This window comes from Blennius ocellaris (genome assembly GCF_963422515.1).
Source record: "Blennius ocellaris genome assembly, chromosome: 1".
Taxonomy (NCBI): Eukaryota; Metazoa; Chordata; class Actinopteri; order Blenniiformes; family Blenniidae; genus Blennius; species Blennius ocellaris.
In genome coordinates, this window is record NC_137650.1 from 17,570,550 (window position 1) to 17,591,203 (window position 20,654).

The following is a 20,654-nucleotide window of genomic DNA, read 5'->3' on the forward strand; positions in this document are numbered from 1 at the left end:
AGTATAATATATTTATTGTAAATAGCCTCAGAAACCTCTAAAAGAGGTGTACATGTTCTGTGAGACAGGTATTAGAGCAATGTAAATATGAATTTGAATTTGACCCATTTATAGAAAAATTTACAAAATATCTCAAGGAAATAAATACATAAATAATCTCAATAGGAGATTACGCACAATAGTAGCCATATGAAGAGAGAAAATATATGTCTTACTATTTAAAAAAGCTTTAATTCAGATTGTGTTTGCTTCGGAAAGCCCTCTTCCTCACCCCTGAGAGTCTTAATCTGCATCATCCAAACACATCATGTACACTCAGTTGTATTCCAGCAGCATGGAGCCCAGCGTGCCCACAAGCCCCAGTTGTGTAAAAGCAGGGCCATCTCAGTCGAGCACGGAGGTGGAAACAAATGCTGAGTGCAGTTGCAGACTGACTGTGTGTGCCCTGTGGTGTGTATTTTTAGACCAGAGCAGATGCTGGTGTATCACGTCTGCTGTGACGTCATTGCCTTTCCCTTTGTCAGCTGAGTGGATCCCCACTCTCCCTCAAAACGTCAAGGGAAGCTGGGGGACGGTGGACTTGGAGGGTGGGAGGAAGTGTGTGTGTGTGTGTGTGTGTGTGGGGGGGGGGGGGGGGGGGGGACACAGATGTCAGGGGTTATACAAGATGGACAGAGAGGGAGGGCTTACATGAGAAAAGAAGTCCAAGGAGGGGAAAAAAGGATGAGGATATGAACTGCACAAAGACACAAAAGAACTAAAAATGGAAAGCAGAGCTGATGTGTAAACAAAAAGCAGAAAATTGTATATGAAGAAAAGTACAAGGAAAAAAAGAGTGGGGAATAAAGGAAAAACGGGGAGTAATAATTGACAGGATTAAAAGAAAAATTTAATAAAGAGTTAATCATAAAAAAAAAAAGTAGAGAGATCCTTTGTTTACTTTTTGGCCAAATAATAAAACAGAACATGTTGATGGAACCCTAACTAATATTTTAAGAGTTTGTCTGTTCACTATCAGTGGTTGAGGTACCAAAGAAACCAAAGTGATTATCGTAATGACGGGTGGGAGGGAGAAAACCAAGGGTATTCCCAGCAGCCATTTGCTATATAGAGATCCTTTTTTCACTACAGTCATCTTCAAACCGTCATGACAGACGGCACAGAGTGAAACAAAAACAAGGACAGACACACAATCTGACAGACAGGCACAAGTCTACCTTAAGGAAAGGACAGGCAGGTAAACAGGACACACACAGTCATGCAGGGAGATTACAGATAACGCCACACACACACGCTATGACCTCGCAGCGCACAACCTTGGTTTACTAAAATATATCGTGATAATGGCGATGCTGAAAAACCTTTGATGCAATCTTGTGACCCGACCTGAGTTGTTGGAGGTCATCCTCATCACACGGGATGTGCGTGCGTGTGTGCGTGCGTGTGTGCGTGCGTGTGTTGGAGGGGTATTAAACAGGAATTCGCAGTGAAAGCATATATAAAACATTACAAAACAAACAGGGATTTTCACTCTTTTCAATTTGAAGAAGTTTGCATTAGTAGTTCAATACAAGTGCTCCTATAGGATTGAATAGTAAGTTAGTTACTGTTACAAAAACGTGACAATTTTAGTCATTTGATTTCATTAGGCACATCCAGTTGAATGTCCAAGCAGTTCAGCTGTTCATATCAGCGAAGATAGATTACATAAAGGATGATGCTGTATACTAAAAATGATATATGATATATACAAGAAGGATGCAACTATAAAACAGCTGAGATAAGCTACCAACATTCAGACTAAAGCTAGTATCCCAGGACGGTAAGATTGATTTAGTTGGCTAATACATTACAGGTACAGTGGTTACTGAAGTTTCACTGATTTCATGCATGAAAAGTTGTGCATAATCCACAAGTCTATAATAATAAGAATAAGAATAAGAATAAGAATACGAATACGAATAAGAATAAGAATGACTGTGAACAAGAGCAGATCAGTTCATGACTTGATGCATATTTGTAACATAGTTTTTTTCAATTATATGAATGGTTATAAGTTGTTGGCATGAGTGTATCTGAAATTAGTTGAACAAAATTTAAAACGTGCATCACTTAAAGGATTCTCTGTCTTAAATAAGCTGTCAAAAAGCTAATGTAAAGCTCCAATAAATCTGACTGATTTGATAACACTGACATTAAGTTAAAAAGTAGTGAGCTCCCTGAGAATTTTGTTTGTCTGGTTGTTTGTATTGACATCTGTTGGAATCTGTCAAGCTGGAACTAGAAGCACATCTTCCATATTCTGGGATTGCAGAGTTGTTTCAGATTTGTACAAATATTTAATAGAAATCAGCCTAGGACAATATAGATCAAACCGTTTCACTGTATTATCATAACCACTGGTAAATTCCTTAAAAAAAATAAAAAATAAAAATAAAAATATTATACAACGATTCCGAAAATTACCATCATAGACAAACATATCAAACACAAAATACCTGACATTTTTAAGAAAGCACTTCGTATCTTTCTCGACAAGTAAGATATGCGATGGAGCACCGGGACAAGTTGTTTAAGACCACAAAATGTAAATTTTCTTCACACAGTCACTTCAAACCATAAACCACATATTAATACAAGTGTGTGTGTTATTTCCAGGCCAAGGGGGAATCAAATGAAAAAGTACAGTTACAGTGGCTGGAAAGTTACTTAAATGAGATGTAAATTATAAGCAACAATCATTTACAAAATTAGGTGACAATACATATCACAGACTTGTTCTTTTATTCGTAAACAGACATGATGAATAAGCCCACGCTCCATTTATAGCAGTGATCTCCTCTGTCGGAAGGTAAAACATAAAATTTTTTTCATTAATTTAAAAAAACCAAACCTTTTGCTTTCTATTTTTATTGCAGTGCCCTCAAGGGCTGCTGCCTTCATTCAAATATGATGGTATTATTTCCCTTGATATATTCTACAGAGTCAAAAGGGAAGTCAACAAAGGCAGAGAAGCTGTTGACTCACATACAATAATGCAATATGCTGTATATTGACTGAAGAACGTGGGGATTAGATTTATAAAAACTCTCCTCTTGTCAATTGGAAAATGTTATGAGTTCAATAAGAAACGATGTATAATACAACCATTTGTACAAATATAACATAGGACAGAATAAAAGATTGACATGGTCCGATGGTGCGATGGTAGTCTGTGAACTGAAAAAAGTTAACAGTCAGTTAGATTTTCCTATCAGAAAGCCTGGAGAGCCCCTTTCCAATGTTCAATTTAACAAAACATTTCAGTGAAACACCCTTTCTTAAAAAATCCAAAGTTTGCTCTGGATCCTACAAGGAATCTTCCTCTGCTTTCCTTCAAAAAGTGTCAATCTCATCTGGAAAACCTCAGAACAATCAAAGGTGAGGCCAAGGGGATTTCTTTCCTGATGACATAATGTTGAATAAAAAAAAGACAGGGATTACTGTTACTGATTTATTACAGCAACCAGTACACTGAATATGCTGTGTGTTACAACATCTCCCACTACAATGAAAGTGTCTCAGGATGGAGGGGGGCACGCTGTTGTGCTGTAGCTCGTCAGCGTGTGGCTATAACAAGTGCATGCAGACTTATTCCACTTGGGGGGAAAAAAAAAATTGTTCCCCACTCCGAGGAAATGCAGCATTATGCCAGAATGTGTAGGCCTGATAGACGCTGTTTTCTTCACACTTCTCCTACAAACCACCATCTCATCCATACCACCTCTCATCCACAGCACAGCAGTGGGTTTGGCTCTGTTCCCAAACAATCAGGACCAAACACATAACCACTCATGACAGGCTCAAGCTGTCCAGGGCCCACTGGCCCACAGCGTGCCATGATGTGCCTGGTGCTCTGGCTGGCCGGCCGTCAAGATATCAGGGAAAAGGTGCTGACCCAGACTGCGGAATTACACGCTGCGCACCAGTTTTCTCAAGGGGTTCTTTGTGCATGTTGAAATATTCAGTTCAATCAATCGATCAATCGATCGATCAATCAATTAATCAATCAATCAATGTGTATGAGTGTATATGCATGCACACATTAATTGCCTAATTGTGCATTGAAGTGTAGAAAGCAGTCAGTACAACCTCCAAAAACTTGTAAAAGACTTTTTTTTTTTTTTAAGTACTTAAAAATTATGTTTTCCTTGTATTAATTCATTTCATAAGCTTTACTATAACAGTTTAATACTACATATCTTTGTGATTCAACATCCTGGCATTGTTTATTTAGAGATACAATTCAAAAGATAATTCTGTTTTTACCCAAGTACGTACAAGACATTACGTGAACAGCCTTTTCCGAACAACTATGATATTCCTACCTGACAAAAAGTGGCACTTGCACAACTCTGAAAACCTTATTTTGTGGAAATACTAACTAGACTATGACTGCAGAAGAGCACCGGCAGAAAAGAAGTGATATTCAGCAGAGCAGGTTTCCCCGAGGGTGGCAGATAAAATTAAATAGTGGACTGTAGTGTTGCGGGGCATGGTAGGAAAGGTCATTATGTGACAAAAGTTGCTCAAGGGATGTTTTCTGACCAAAACGGAAGGTCATGTTAAGTAACTGCAGGCCAGTGGCGCTGAGGAGTGGTTTTTTTTTTTCCTGACAAGATTGTTTCACATAAGACCCTCCTGACCTGGTACAGAGAGAAACTTTAAGTCATTTGTGCTTGTTTGTTACACGGTTGGTATGTTAATGCACATGTTAGTGCCATATTGGTATCACTGTGAGCATGAATGCAGGTGTCACAGTTTAGCTCAAAGGATCCATCCATCCATCCATGCATCCATCCATCCATCCATCCATCCATCCATCTTCTTTCCCTCTCAATCTATGCGGGGTAGCAGGAACAGTATGTTAAGTAAAGAAGCCCAGTAACCTCCATCCCCCCACCTCCTTCACACACACACATACACACACTTCCTCCCGCCCTCCAAGCCCCCCCTCCATGACCTTCTCATTTCTTTTTGAATCACTTTGAAAACACCTGTTTTAAAGTTTTATCCCACACGGTTCACAAATGATAAATTGCCACTATATTCTGCTTTCATTGATGTACTCAGTGTTTGATATGATTGAACCTATTATGACAGCTCTGATCCAGTGTTTTGCTCAATTAGGTTTTAGAGTTGATATATAATGTTTGCAGATATGGATGTTTCAGTTACTCAGATCACTGTAATTCAGTGATTGCTCTATATATAGTATTTTGGGGTTACTTCAACTCAGGAAGAATGTAAACGATCTAAGTATGGCTAGAGAAGCACACAACTTCAACCAATAATGAAATCCTTTGATCTGCATGCTTCTAACCAATGAATTTATTTGTCCCTGATTTATATCTTCATTTGTTTACTCTACATTTATTTCAATAGAAGTTATTTTTTGGTTTGAGAAATTAGTTATAAATGCACACACTTGGTACAAAACAGTTGTTGTATTCCAGTTGAAAGGACTTTGAGTTATCTCTTCCTAAGCTGCTTGCTTTGTATGTTATTCACAAAATCACAAGCAATAACATAGTAGGGCTAAATGTATGAGTCATTGTAATGTTGCAAAAAACAGAGGTGCCTTAAAACGACAATAAAACACTGTTTACATCGGCATGCCGCCCCGCCTGCAGTTCACACAAAGTTCATTCTGACCTTTAAAGGATATTTTACAATTTTCCCTCAAATAACAACTCAGAATTCTGATTTCAAGAACAACTGGAATTCAGCAATAATGTATTACAGCTAGAAAATTAAAGGAGACTATATTCAATATAAGTGCTCCCCCCAAGAAATCTGCAGAAATCAGTGTTGATCATAGAAAATAAATAATGTTTAGAAAATAAAACAGCAGTAAACACAAACATCACGTCGTACATAGGCGTTACACTGGATCACAGCGATAGAAGCTGACTAGCAGCTTTGTAAAGGCACTTTCTAAACAATTATTTGCATCCATCCACATCTTATCCAGGACTGTACCTCACTCTCTTTGAGACAATGAGATCAACGCATGGAGAGAGAGTTGTCTGAGCCTGAGGATCAAAACCACACCCGAACTTGGCCAGAAAACTGAAGACAAAGCAGATGTTTGCTGCTCCCTCCAGCTGACGCAGGGAACTTTGGACAAGCTGGACATCACTGTGCGTTAGTGTTTAAGATCCATCCTCCTATCGGAGTGAGGAACAGTAAACTAGTTCAAAACTTCTCTTCCCTTCTAGTATTATGTAACGCTCGATTCAGAGTGTGATAACTACGTGTAAGAAATGGGCCAAGAGGACAACACACAATTCACATGAGGTCATTTGATGTCTGACTTGACCCTTGAGAAGTGAGACTGTCCGAACAGATGCCTGTTCCAGTTGATGACTCTTTCATGAAATAATGTGAAACCTGTCAGTTCACCATAGGGGGGGGGGGGGGGGGGGGGTTATCAGTAACCAGGTTGAAACAGCTACACAATTAACTGGTTGGATTGTGGGAAAGAAGCATTGTTAGCAAAGCAAAGATGATGATGTGTCATCTCTGACTCAACCCAGAAGCTGTCTCGTGCAATTTTCTGGAAAACTCAGTTCAACTTTTGGAGCAACTTGCATATTTTCAAGCCGGTGGATATTAATTAAGTCTGCCAGACATATTAGCTCATTAATAGAAATGCAGATTAACCTATGATGAATTGGCAGTCTGCACAATGGACTGTTCCGGCCCTGGTGTGACCAGTCTTTTATCTGACCTTTACAGATACAAGGAGCAAACGACACAGGAGACACAGAAACTCTTGCGGGGCGGGATGAAGACAGCTGACGTCGTCTCCATAATGGAGAGGTGCATGGACATTTCCACATGGTGTCAGTAGTCCAATAATAGATTATTTTAATTTGTGCAGACACTTAAGGGAGAATGGGTGCTGGGAGACATAATTAACATAACATAAAGATTTCTGAAGTCTCGGTAAGTTGACTTTTAACAGTTTTATCTAGTTTCCTCTGAATCGATGAAAAACAACTCGTGAGGGGTTGTTTTTTTAGTTCTTTTGCATGTAGCAGTGTTTCTTAGGAATATAAAAATTTTATTTCAGCGAGAACGATCAAATTTATGTAGTTTTTGGTTGGCATCAGATAACAAAGGATACAGACTTGTTAGAACCTTCTAACTCATTCTTAGCATTGCCTCAGGTAATGAATTGTTTATTTGACATCCTGACAGAATGATGTAACTGAATACTCAGGCAAATGCCTTAGAAATCTCATTTATCCCAACAGAGATTATAAGTCATACTTGTTTATTGTGTTGGGAATAACGAATCCTAAAAGTGGTGCTTTATAGTAACACCACTATTTTATAAACTGACACAGCACTAACTGATTATTATTATGACGCTGACGTGGAGCTACAATCTTCCATTGTCTTTCTCCTTATTAGCATTAGCTTTGCTCATTAAAAAGTGCCTACATGTTTGTAGTTCATCTCAGCTGATTGGCCATTTATTTATTCTTGTCGTCATTAGTGCACAGTTGTTTTTTCAATAATAGGTTCCATGCTAAGTTTTTGGCTTGACTGCTGAAGAGTGTATTCCCAGACTTTAATACTGACTGATCAACTGAAACAGACCAACATAAGAATTCAACTTCAAATAACCTTCAGGTGAACCTAATGAGTGAATCAGTCACCGGACTGACCCACACAGTGCTGGAAGCTCAGTATCATTCAGATAACACAGCTACATGCAAATTATTGAGACACGTTAGTATAGGTAATTTATGACAACTAATTTAATGTAGGTTGCAAGTTATTTTTCCATGTTATAAAACATTTTATTTTCAGTAATAAGTCAGTCGTAGAAGTAACTCGTAGGCCAATTATGATAAAAGGTTTGATAATTAGTAGCTTAGTAGCAATGAATATTGTTCATTGGCAAGATACTTTATATGTAATATAATGTGAGACTCAACAACCCAAAACATTTTGAATTTCAATACTTTTTTTTAAGAAGTTAAACTTTATAGCTTTCATTTTTTAACATGAGCACATTTTATAAGCCAAAAAATATCAGGGGATAAAACTTGACATGTTGTAAAAATGTTAAATAACACAGTGGGGTCCAATACATGAGTGAAATCGATCCGAGTGTGTTGTAGTATGTCAGTCTGACAGTCGCCCTTTACTATGAAGAAAGATTCACACTGAATGAATACATTTTTTAGGACAGTATAGCTTTTCATAACATACCATTTATTTGATGACAACTCTTTAATATTTGTATTTTTGATGCTGTTTTAATTGCATCTGTTTGGCAGTTACACACACACACACACACACACACACACACACACACACACACACACACACACATATATATATATATATATATATATATTTTTTTTTTTTTTTTTTTTTTTTTTTCCCCAGCTGCTTTTCAGAATTGATGCAATACTTATTATGACAGAATCAATTTCAATCATTTTGGACCCTTTAATGAAAGAATAACATTCAGATAGAATGTCAAGCAAAGACGACCAAACGTTCTAAATAAAAGCCATTGCTTGTTTCATCGTCTGTCAATAATAATCATGAATAACAACTGACTTAAACTACCAAAATGTTGTTAAGTTAGCTGCACCTTAAACAGTGGCATGCAGTTGGCACACTGATGTGACAAATTTAATCACACAACATAACAGTTGTGAATGACAAAAACTAACTATATATATATATCAGCATTCACAACTTTTTTCACCTTATAGAAAGCTTGGTTTAATGAGACCATGAAAGCACAAATGGAGCATTGACTTTGAGCAATTCACCGAGGCAACAAAATATAAGCAGCTACCTTAGCCGAAACAAATCACAGAGTCATTCGACACAAGCATAATCCTGAGCTGACAGATTTTCAATGTTCCTCTTTACCTCGTAAGTTGTTATCGCACACGCTCACAAACATACACACCCAGGCTGCAGCATGCTCCCACAGAACACACTGAGAACACAGATTGGAGAGTGATGATTAAAAAGGAAAGCTGGGAGAAAACTGGAGGTGGAGATGGTTTTGTTTAAAAAAAAAAAAAAAGCTCTGAATATGAATGTTCATTGGAAACAATAATCAATAAATTTAATTTGTTGGGTGGGGGGGTGATGAACATAGTGATCTGTGTGTTTGCACAGTACAACAAACCCTCTATAGTCAGCATTGTGCAGGTGTGTTTCCACAAATCCGCATCTCTGCATGTGCCTGTGCATTCTGAGCAAGGAGGGTCAGAGACACCTCAACGGGAGCAGTGTCTCAGGGAATAAAGCTCATTATTGTGGAAATGGCAACATGGAAATCTGGCAAGCAGCAAAAGAGGATGGACTGGGTTAATAGATGAAAAAGATCAGATGAGGAAAAAGAGCAGGAAAAATGTGTTGACTCCTAAAAGAAGATGAGGAAATTCCAGAGATATATATAGCTTTTGCACTTTTTTTTTTAAAAACAAACACATATTCAGGTTTTTTTTTAATGTGTGGTACAAGTAGAGTTGAGGAATAAAATGGTATCCGTGTTAAAGATAGTGTGTACTCTGTACTTACTCAGCATTAGCCATGGTTCTGGGTGATGGAGAGGGAAGAGACGTGGTAGTCACAAGGTTTCCACTCACTTCTGCCTGTTTTCGTGCTGCAGTTCACCTTCCCACCTGAGAGAAACTACGTTCATGCCTAACCTGTCAACAACACAGTGCATTACTTAGAAAGTAGCCCCAATGTTACATTCGCATAAATTATTAACTGCATATAAATATTGTTTAAGAAATGTGTTAATTCAAGCTTCTGACAATGCTCTGTTCAATCTACTTCCCACCACAAGTGAAGAAAGAATTGCAATTCCTTATAAACGGCATTAGAATTGATCGAGCCTTTGACAATTTGATTTAAGTGTGAATACAATTTTACTGCTGGACAACCTATCAACCTTACGGACATCCTTAAAACTTCACAGATTGCTGAAAATTCGAAAATATATGCTCCAAAAGACTGTTGCAACGATCAAATGGAACAACTTTGTCATATCTAGAACTTCTCATTTAGTCTTAAAGGATGTATCTGCCTTCGTTTGAGACTCCGCCGAGCTGAGTGCATGTCAGACTTCCCACGCTGCTGCCGCGAGAGTAATAATAGCACCTGCGATGATGAAAAAAAAAAAAAAAACCGCACTGATTTAGTTGGAAGTGAATCCGAGTTGAGTGCACAACGATACAGAGAGCCCCTGTGCATTAATGAATTATTTATCTGCAGCGGAGGACCTACCTGTGCGAGATTTACATTGTTGACGGGTAATTGTGCGTCCCGCTGCCCCTGCGCTGATAGTGATGTCTCCCTTGGTGGTGATCAGAGTGAGTGAAGCAGCAGCGGGCTCGCAGTGCGTGTGTGTAGGCTGCAGCTATCCTTAGCACTTTTACATTGGATAAGCACCACCACCACCACCACCACCACCACCACTACTACCGCTGCTGCCGCTGCTGCCGCTGCTGCTGCCGCTGCTGCTGCCGCCGCTGCTGCTGCTGCTGCTCCCACTTGCGCTCTTTGGATTTCAGTACAAAACCAAATGAGGGGCTGGAGCTCAAATGCAAGAAGCATCGTCAGCCGGCAAGATCATGTTAGCTTTCAAGTCTTGTCGGAACGATGAAATAACGGCCCTTCGAGTGCGTTGTTCCTCTCTCTCTCTCTCTCTCTCTCTCGCTCTCTCTCTCTCTCTCTCTCTCTCTCTCTCTCTCTCTCTCTCTCTCTCTCGCGCTCTCTCTCTCTCTTCCCTCCTGGATCAGACCGTGCAGGGCCGATCCGGATCCAGGTCGCGCTTTCCGGCTGAGGGTTTCCCCCGGCGAGCGCAGCGGGGAACCCTGCGAGCGGAGCTGTCCAGGTGCTGAACGCGACCGACACGAAGCCTCCGGCCGCGAGGGTCCCGACCGGCCCGCGTGCGAAGCGGCAGCTGGACAACACAACGCCAATTTCATCCAAAGGCAACCAAAACATTGACGTCTCTGCACCGGAGACTGACAGGAGCCAATGGATCGTGTGACATTTGCATCGCTCCGGTCACGACATAGCAGTCTAAAAATGTTGGCTCAGTGGGATGCGCGCGCGTGCGCGCGGGCGTGTGTGCGTGTGAGTGTGCGCGAGTGCGTGAGAACCGAAGAAAGAGGGAGAGACAGCCCGTGCGTAAAATTCCCCAGCTCCAGATTGAGGCCAATTTGAGAGTGGATTATCGCCACAGATTATTTCATGGGCTTGACGCCTGGTTGGTCGTCCCTCTCTGTATTACGAGCGTTCTTTATGGTTCCCCAAAATAAAGATTCTAAGGGAATATAAATCGCCTCCACAGCAATTGGCTTAACCGATTGTCATTCATCAGGATTTCGCCCGTCGATGGTGAAAGCGCACATCAATCAATGTGATACGCGTCTTCCTTTATTCAAACACGCCTGTACGTGGGCTGCTGGGGATGTTATAGGCTGAAGCGCGGATTTTAGGGTGTGCGCTAATAACTACAAGTACTGTGGTCGGGACATTGCTCCCACCTGGAAAAATAACACCGTCAGTGTTTCATGGCGCGCGTTTATGCTGAGCACTACGGTGTGTCACAGTCCATTTCCAAACAGAAGCTGCGTGAAATGACGTGTTCAGACAATATGGGGTCAGTGCCATTAATGATAATCACATTTAAACAACTTTGAGCATTTCTCCTTCACTCTCTGAGGGCCCTATTGTGATGAGTGCATCTATCCTATCACAAGAATGTATGGGACGAGTTCCAGTTAATTTCACAGGGCCTGATGTTTTTCTTGATGTACACTTTAGTGTAGTAATTCTGATATACTGTATATGATATATCATATATGAAGGTACTATGTAGTGTTATGATAAATAGATCAGATATGGTGACCCACAATGGCCTCCCCCATCCCCATACATTGTCGCCGACCAACAGCTTTCCAATAATTCAACTTTTGGCTTTATAAGCAACAGTACAGTATAAGACGGTGGTCATTGTGAGCACATTTAAACCAGGTAGAATAATTGTATTATTTTATCAAAAATACTTCCAAAAACACTTGCCAAAGCCTAAATTTAGATACACCATTGTTTCTGTAAGAAATTTGCTTCAAATGTAGAAATTATGTTGATAAATCGGGACGAATATGGACCACTGATGAACAGTGAAATATCAACCAGTGGAAAAGTACACGTTAATGCTTTGAGCAGAGTTTTAGAAGAGTAGATTGTTCTTTTACTTGAGCATTTTCTCCCAACAGTCCTTTTATTTGTAATCGAGTACAACTGAAGCAATGTAGTCAGTTACAATTTCCCAGTACCCTTCACAGTACATTTGAACAATATTCATACATATATTAGGCTAACATATTATAGAATAATATTCTAATTACTTCCCAAATTCACTTTGAAATCTCTTCCCATAACACATTTTTGACATTTCCATCGTGGTCCAACTTTCACTGTACACACTTGTGCCAGGAGCGAATAGCTCTGGAAATCACACCACCATGCAAGCCCTTCCACCACAACAAGGCCATGATCCAGGGAGGATAAGGAAAGGATATCAATGTCAAATTAAAACTCCAGACATGAATATTGAATGCTTGTAATTTATTTAGATGATGAGCAGAACAGATATGATTTGGCACATGTAGAAAAGTGCATCAACACCAAAATAAATTTGTTCAGAAAGAAACCTCAACTAATTTAAAATAGTGGATTTTTTTCTTCTGAAACCCATTCAGAGCAAATATTTGTATTACAATACAAAGAAGGAAATACTATTGGCAGGAGATCTCGATTTGTTTAAGCATTCGTAAAAACATCCATTCTTGCTACAAATCTTGTTACAGAAAAGCTGAAGAGAATGTCAGCATTCTTCAACATATAATTGCAACTACCTGAACATAAACATATATCATTTAGCAGAAATTGCACCATTGTGTCATCAGGATATCCAGATAGCAGGATAGCAAAGGCCAGGGAGCTTGAGATAAAATGTCTCAATGGGAAATGTGTTGCATTAATTGACATTTCAGAAGCTAAACTTCTAAAAGGTCTTTCAAATGGGCAACTAGGTACAACATTTTCAAATATTCTATAGCTTCTATAACAAATAATAGTACAAACTTCAAAGTTGAATGACATTTTTTTTTATATCTTAGATGCCTTTTCAAATATTTCGAACCAAATTTGCCTCCTAAAGTTGGAAAAGCAGGAGGCACTAATTAAAGAAAAGGAAATTCTCCGATCACCAGCAAGCGACAAGGCAGCCACCCGGTCCGTTTCGTTGTAAGAGGAGATGAACCATCAAGAGTTGGAAATAGGTAGTCAATATGACAGTGTTACAGAGCCAAGAATACAAAGAAATATACGTAATATGATGCTCACACTGAACACTTCTCATAGGCCTTAATTTGCAGAAATAAACATTGTTCAATTTTTTTCCGATTACAAGACAAATATGTACAAGAGTAAAATCTGCAAAAGAAGGAAGAGCATTCAAAATCAGGATGATTCTGTGGAAGAAAAACCCTCCTTTGACTTAAATGGAACAAAGTGCCTTTACTGGATCAACTGTAACAATAGCCAACATTTACTCACCCATGAGGTTGGCGTCACAGGGAAAGATATGTCGCAAACGTTTGTCACAGTTGGTAAAGATATATACAGACTTATGTTACAAGGGAAGTTCATCAAACCTCATTGTGTTTAGTATGGAGCTGTGGTCACGCGTGGCCTCCAAACGATATCACTTCACAAAATATATGCCATTCCACTGATGGCTGAATGGACCCGTTTCCCGCGTCGAAGGCAGAGAGGCTGCTAAGTCGCAATATTCTGAGCTGTAATGTGAGTAAGTCTCACGGCGTTTGTTGGTCCCGACTGCGGCTGTAAAGCAGGGCGCGGTGGAGCGCCCGTTCTCCCGTTTGTTGGTCGCTGCAGGAGAGTCAGCCGAAATGGACCAGGGTCATGACGGTAGTATACTCGTGCTGCAGGCTGTCTGTGTCAGTGTCGCACAGCGTGTAGTCGTCCTTGATGATCCGGTCGCAGCCGATCTCGCCGTTGCCGAACAGGCCAAACAGCGGCGTGTTGGGGAACACCTTGTGGAAGGCGTCGGCCTCCACGTTGGGCTGGTTGTTGTAGTAGTTCAGGCCTCTCCCCACGCAGGCGAACATGAAGCCCAGGGTGTTTCTCTCAGGGATCTTGGCGGCCTTCAGCCGTCTGATGGCGCCTTCGGCTGCCTTTGCATTGCTGACGTCTTGGTCCAAGAGCACGGATGCCCCCTGCACTTTAGGACCGCTCAGGGCAAGGCCACACACACCATACGCACCGGGGCTACAGCTGGACAGTGTGACACGATGGAGAAGGTGAGAGCATTTCAAACTGTTGGTTTGTAGTGACAATTTAGCTCTGAAACTGAGGCTCAAAGCAGGGAAACAAAGTTGGCTGAGAAATAACAGAGTATATCGTCTGGAGATGCAGCCATCTATTTCCCCCTTCTTCGTTCACATGTGGTCATGGTGGGAATATTGGAAGCAATCACTTTGAAAACACTTTTTTTTTTTTTGCTGCATCTCAACCCGTCGAGACTCGAACGCCTCGATTTCCTTCAACTTTATAATTGTCAGAAAACATGCAGTGATTGAGTTTGTTTTTCACTCTTTATCCAAGAAAACTGAAATATCTGTTAGTTCAATATTAAGTGTTTTGACAATACTGAGACGGTCATGTAATATTTGTGTGACAAACTGGTGAATCTGGTCTGTGATTGGAGAATTATATGCTGTAAGAACTGAGCCCACTGACATTTGGAAATATAAACAGTTGTCGTTATGAGCGTGCAAGCCAAACATGTCAGGGTTAACTTGGTGGGAATGACAGTGAAACATATTTCCCAATTTTTGATCTCGTGATAATGGCTTCATTGCTCAAGGAGATCTTCATCGGCGCGCTAATCTGATTTATATCAGACTACCTTGTGTAAAATTATGTCAAAATATCCAAAGACCCACTATGTATTCAAGGAAAATCATTGAACACTTTTGTAATCAAATAAAGATGTGCGGTTGACTTTTCAAGTGCCTTTCCCAACTTGTAGGAGTGTGTGAAGCATAGTGTGGTTGAATAATAAAATTATAGTTTGTATCTGAAACAAACCTGCTTTGCTATTTCATTTTGAAGTGAGTTTTTTTGTTTGGTTTGTTTATTTCTCAGAGACTGATAAATATTTGTTGCATGGGGACTTCATTTCATCCAAAGTTTGCCAACAATCAATCTTTGTTCTCCTGCAGGATGGGAACTCTTACCAGTGTCTGAGAGGAGGGAAGACGCTTTCCACCAACCCTCCGGCGATCAGCGCTTTGCTCTTGGCCAGCGGTTCGAGTACCTGCGTGAGGAAGCTTGCTCCTCCAGATTTATAAGCCTCGTAGAAAAACAGAAGTACCACACGCAGCTCTGGGTTGTCCACCAGTCCTGTCATGGAAGTACATCAAATAGAAGAAAAAAAAAAAACAACAACCTAAAAACACTTGAAGAATGAGTTTCGAGAACATCCAGAGAGCCTTGCTGACCTGCTTCTTTCAGTGCCGAGGGAGAGATGGTCTTCTTACAGAAGTGAAAGGGCTTGATGTGGATGCCCTCCGTGTTCGGGAACATGACTGCAAAGCCAGCTTCACCCTCCTGGATCTCCTGAGGAAGGTTGGAACAGGAGCCGCTGGGAGTCACTGTGTAAAAAAAACCCAACAACAATCATGTCACCCTGTTTAAAAACTACACGTTATAATGGAAAACAGAAATAATACAGCAGGTTTTTTTTTATATGAAAACAACCCTAGACTATACATTAAAGTCAAGCTGTCACCGAAACAAACGCAACACAGGGCAGCGCTTCAAGCGTCTTCATTTCTTCAAGAAACAAGGAAGACCATATCCGAGCAATTACGTTTTAATGTAGCACTTTAAATAAGAATTAGCCAGTTTGGAGGTCTTTCTATGGAGGGTGCACATCTGTTAGGTCAACTTCAAATTGTCCATGAGGGTGCAAATTATCTGTTCCTCAATGTTTGTGGAGGAAACCTGCCCAGGGTGCATCTTGCCTTTCACCCAGAGTCAGCCGTTATGCACCCCAGCAAAACTACAACCGCGAGTCTAATCAAGTGAGAACGGAAGATGGATGACAAGACAGACTTTGGAGGAGTCGCCCTCTAGTGGCGAGTGAAGATGTTTGCTCTACGGCTCACCACAAAAATTATGCTGCACTGAAAATGGTTTTTTGGGGTTTTTTTTTAACTATGCAATACATTTATTAGTAAATGAACAATGAGATGCAATTAAAGAATACTCAACACAAAAAAAGGGACAATGAATCAACATCAGAGGTGTTTTACCCTGGTGGACATGACACTGGGTAAATCGAGCTGCACAGCCGTTAAACAAGAATATGCTTAAATAAAAGGTATAAAACACACCAATGTTTAATATGCATGAAACATTAGAAGCTATAAAGAACGTTGCACACCAGGGAAAAGCTGTTTATTGTACATGAAACATGAAAAATATGACGTCGTTCATTGCTATCCATCAGCGCGTTATAGATGATATTCATAAAAGAGCATCGAGAAAAAAATAACTTTATGATGTAATTACAGCCCCCCCCCCTGTCAACGTACCTAAATGATTAGTGGCCCTCCAGGCTATTTAGAAAATCTATTACAATCTATAACCATCGCCTCTACCCCATCCTATTAAAGATTTAATTTAGCTGGATTAGATGTGTATGATGACCTCGCGGTGACCTTCATCTGCAATATCACAAATTGTGAGTGTTATCACAAACAGCCGAGGCTGCCATTAAACCTGACAGACGATGGGGGCCTGATAAGTCATCATCTTGAGAAAAGAGAACATGGCTGATGGAGAGTCACTGCTCCTGTGGGCTGTGATTATATGGAGAAATTGGGAGCACAGCAGCAGGCTGACGAGGCAATCTATCAGAGGAGAGGCAGAGAGATGCCCGCCACCAGCGGTGCTTTCCAACTAGGAATCGGCAGCAAGGACTAACGCATGACTCCGTCTGCTGAAAGGTGAGCTTTTTCTCTCGCAGTTTCAACTTTCAAAAACACTGCAGCACGTCAACATGACAACTTTGGTGCCAATGTGTCTTGACAGAATATTTGAGAAAAACCTCTATCTTACACAGATTTGCATAGCGTCTTTTTTTTTTTTTTTTTTAAGCTTCATTTGGGTTGATGAGAAAACATGTTTGTCGTCAATATGAAATAATAACTATGAACACAAAAAGAAGCACTCACAGACTATGCCGGGGGTAGCAATGCCCATGAGGTCACAGCCTTTGGGGAAAAGGTGGTTCAGACTTTCAGCCGAGTCCAAACTGTGACGGTTCCTTTTTGCTTCAGTGTGGTTCGGAGAAAAAAAAGAAAAAGAAAGAACACGTCATTGGAAAAGGTCACTTAAGTCTATGACGGTGTATAGCTTTCACCTTTTCCAAACAAAGATCATTCACAGACCCACTGTCAAAACGATTTTGAGAAATTAAAAGGACAGTTGTGAGACGAGTATTTTTTGGCAGCAAAAAGAAGAAATAACAAAACACTATATATGAATGACAGACTCGTGATCTTGGATTCAATCTGGCGCATCATGACGCAGCAGAAAACGGCGACACTGACTCGAACCTGCAGTAAAACCAGGAACCGCCTCCAGGTTACATAGCTAAACCATCTGGGCACAAATATAATGGATGGATATCAACTTGACAGTCAGTCAATACTGTACATTTTATTCTTTAATTAACAGACTGGAAATAGCCAGTTATAGGACAGCTATTAATAAAAATAAGAAGGATCCAATACTCTACCAAAGTTCAATCCAAGTCTATCGTTCTAATATGTGAAGTATTTACTTTAGTCCCCGTGGTCTTCCTGTATAAAAGTCAAATTATTTATCTTTTTTTTTTTTTTTTTTTGGTTATTTGAGATCAACAGGCCATTGTAGTGAAACGATTAACATCTGCTCCACATCAGATTTAAGTAACCATGGCAACATGGAGGTCATACAGCGTTACCCATTAACCCCAACTAAAAGAAACTTTTCAATCAGACTTTAAACCGCAATTTCAATCAAATAATTATTTGCTAACCCTATCCCAGATATTCTCATGCCAATAAAACATTGATTCCATTACTGCATACTGCAACACAAGGCTTCTGCTTTAATGCTACTGACATGCAGGTAACACAAGTAATGGCTTCCACTTAAAAGAAAAAACACCAAAATACACATTTCAATAAAATATAAATTAGAGTGTGAAACCATTTTGCTGCTTGTGACGCTAGAAAAGACTTAAAATCATGAAACCATTGAGTTGATTTACTTTCAGTAATATAAAAGTTAAAACAACAATATTTAAGCAGCAATTAAAAAAGGCATTGGACCAATCCAAACAATATATAAATATTTCATTTGTGGGTGTTTGTTTACATCATTTTAGATGACAAGATATGCAAGCAGAGTAACCACCAGATTTGCCTGTACAGCAGTGATTCCACGGGCTCAACTAATCCCCCAATAAATAAATGTAGTTCAATAATTCTTATTGTTTGGTTCCTTTAACTATTTTCCTCATACTGGTCATGAAATCACAATAACTTGTATATTTGGCTCCAAGACAGACCAGTTCTCGGCTGTACATTTTCATATGCACAGTAAAAAAATAAATTTAAAAAAAATCCCAACAGGATCAAGTGTGGAAGTGCAGTTCTGAGTAATACCAACCTTTGTTCTGTAAGTAGCGAAAAGTTTGTCCATTAAAGGACTCACTGTCTACCATTGCCAAAACTGTTTTCGGCAGGAGAAACACTTTCTGTAATGAATCAAGAGACAGAGTGAACATGTTAAAACAGTAACACAAGCATAGTGCAGAGTTGCAATCAGGGAGTAAAAACAAGACATTCTCAACAATACAGTGTCGTCCTTGGATATTTTCTTAAACTTTGGAATTATTCCCCAGGCGGCAGGTGAGTTGTGTTTTGTTGGTTAATCGAGGTCAATCACGGGCAAAGAGAGCCCAGTGGAGCACATGAGCCAGACTCAGACTCATTTTATTGTCAATGAAACCACGTGAAGTGATAAGAAGGAAGCACAGTTTCCCAGGTCACAGTATATAGCAAAATAAAATGAATGAAAAGACAAATTGAATTGAATGGAATGGATTAAATACTGCGCTATATACAGTATTGCACAGTTTATAGCAGGAACGAAACCTTATAGTGATGATCAGTGCAACAATTCAAATACAACAACAGGTTATTAAGGGGACTAAGGACATGTTAGTGCCAGGCATTTTGTTCAGGCAAGATAATTTACAAAAATAATGATCGAAGGAAATATTAACTACATTTAAACTTTAGATTTATTTATTCTGTGCATCTCTGGACCAAATTGACCATGAAGAATTAAGAATGAGGCTGACATGTGTAAAGATGTGGAGGTGTTTTGCCCAAGACTGCACTTATAAGACAAAATATTCCCAGATGAGTCTGTGTTTCCTATTAATGTATGGAAGATGATGACGATGGTTGCTAGTTTTACCTCCACCTCCTCCACCAGGACATCGCAGAGGACATGGGCATTTGTCCCGGACGGGCCCGTGGCTGAGACCCAGGTCAACTGCTGCTGGGTCCGGAGCACCCTGCGCGCGCAGTTCCTCCACAGTCTGCACACACTGCAGACACACACACACACACACACACACACACACGGTAAAATCTGACCACCAATTAGCTTCTCCGGGTTGACGTCTATCTGAAATCCGAACACCAGAAAGCAACACATCCTGGATCTGTAGGAAAGTGGGCATTTGGTTAAATGGGTGTTTTTTTTCATATTTTTGCAGCTCCCTAGCCGTTCTGTAACCAGAAAGAAATATATCTTAAAGAGTTTCACTTCCACTGGACAGCGGCCATGAATGTTAGCCAACTTCACACATACACACACAGACTTTTGCTTACCTCGCGATCCGGAGAAGTGACTTGGTCGGTATGAAGGTCAAAATCCTCTCAACCACTTCCGCGACATTGCTAAGGACGTATGCCGCTTTGCTGTCCTGAACAAAATCTAGAATATCTTGATTTTCACTCATGTTTCTCTCTCCGTATGCGGGACTCCAACACCGCTGCACTCACGAACCTTCACCTCTGTCAGTGGAGGCGTGGCCCGACACTGCCCCCCTGCGGCGAGGAGGGGAACCGCAAAGAAGTAGAATTTTGAAGTCGATCCTTTGACACACACAGGCAGTCACACAAATATAATCTCAAGTGTCTGCAGCTATGGAACAGATATATTTTTTACGCTGACAAGTGACATACGATTGCTTTGTACAAAGTGTAAATGTGTGACAATAACCTTGTGCGACAATAACCTTGTGCTTTTGGAGTGAGAGAAAAAAAAGTTGGCATTATTCTCTCCAATTTACAGCCATTAAAAAGACAAGTGCAAAGAATGTCCTTATTCTTTATCTCATCTCCAATGACTGAGCAGCCATCATCTGAGCACATCTCAAACTCTGA

At 40.2% G+C, this 20,654-nt stretch overlaps 2 protein-coding genes across 2 annotated transcripts in view; both read right to left on the reverse strand.

The window, feature by feature from the left end:
* The window catches only part of LOC308149014 (transmembrane protein 266-like), a gene marked incomplete at both ends in the record, with an annotated part of 47,423 nt that extends 36,380 nt beyond the window's left edge, over positions 1-11,043 (reverse strand). The window contains one exon of the mRNA XM_080520637.1: positions 10,838-11,043. Coding sequence (XP_080376763.1) covers positions 10,838-11,043 — 206 coding nt within the window. The remainder of the gene's footprint in view (positions 1-10,837) is intronic.
* A 1,631-nt stretch (positions 11,044-12,674) lies between these two features.
* Positions 12,675-20,268, reverse strand: fbxo22 (F-box protein 22). The gene is made up of 7 exons (XM_080494279.1): positions 20,097-20,268; positions 19,678-19,810; positions 18,862-18,949; positions 17,379-17,477; positions 15,639-15,791; positions 15,375-15,540; positions 12,675-14,409 (listed from the first exon to the last, which is right to left on the reverse strand). The coding sequence occupies exons 1-7, from the start codon at positions 20,225-20,227 to the stop codon at positions 14,016-14,018; spliced, it is 1,164 nt and encodes a 387-aa protein (XP_080350405.1). The 5' UTR covers positions 20,228-20,268; the 3' UTR covers positions 12,675-14,015.
* Positions 20,269-20,654: the final 386 nt, after the last annotated feature.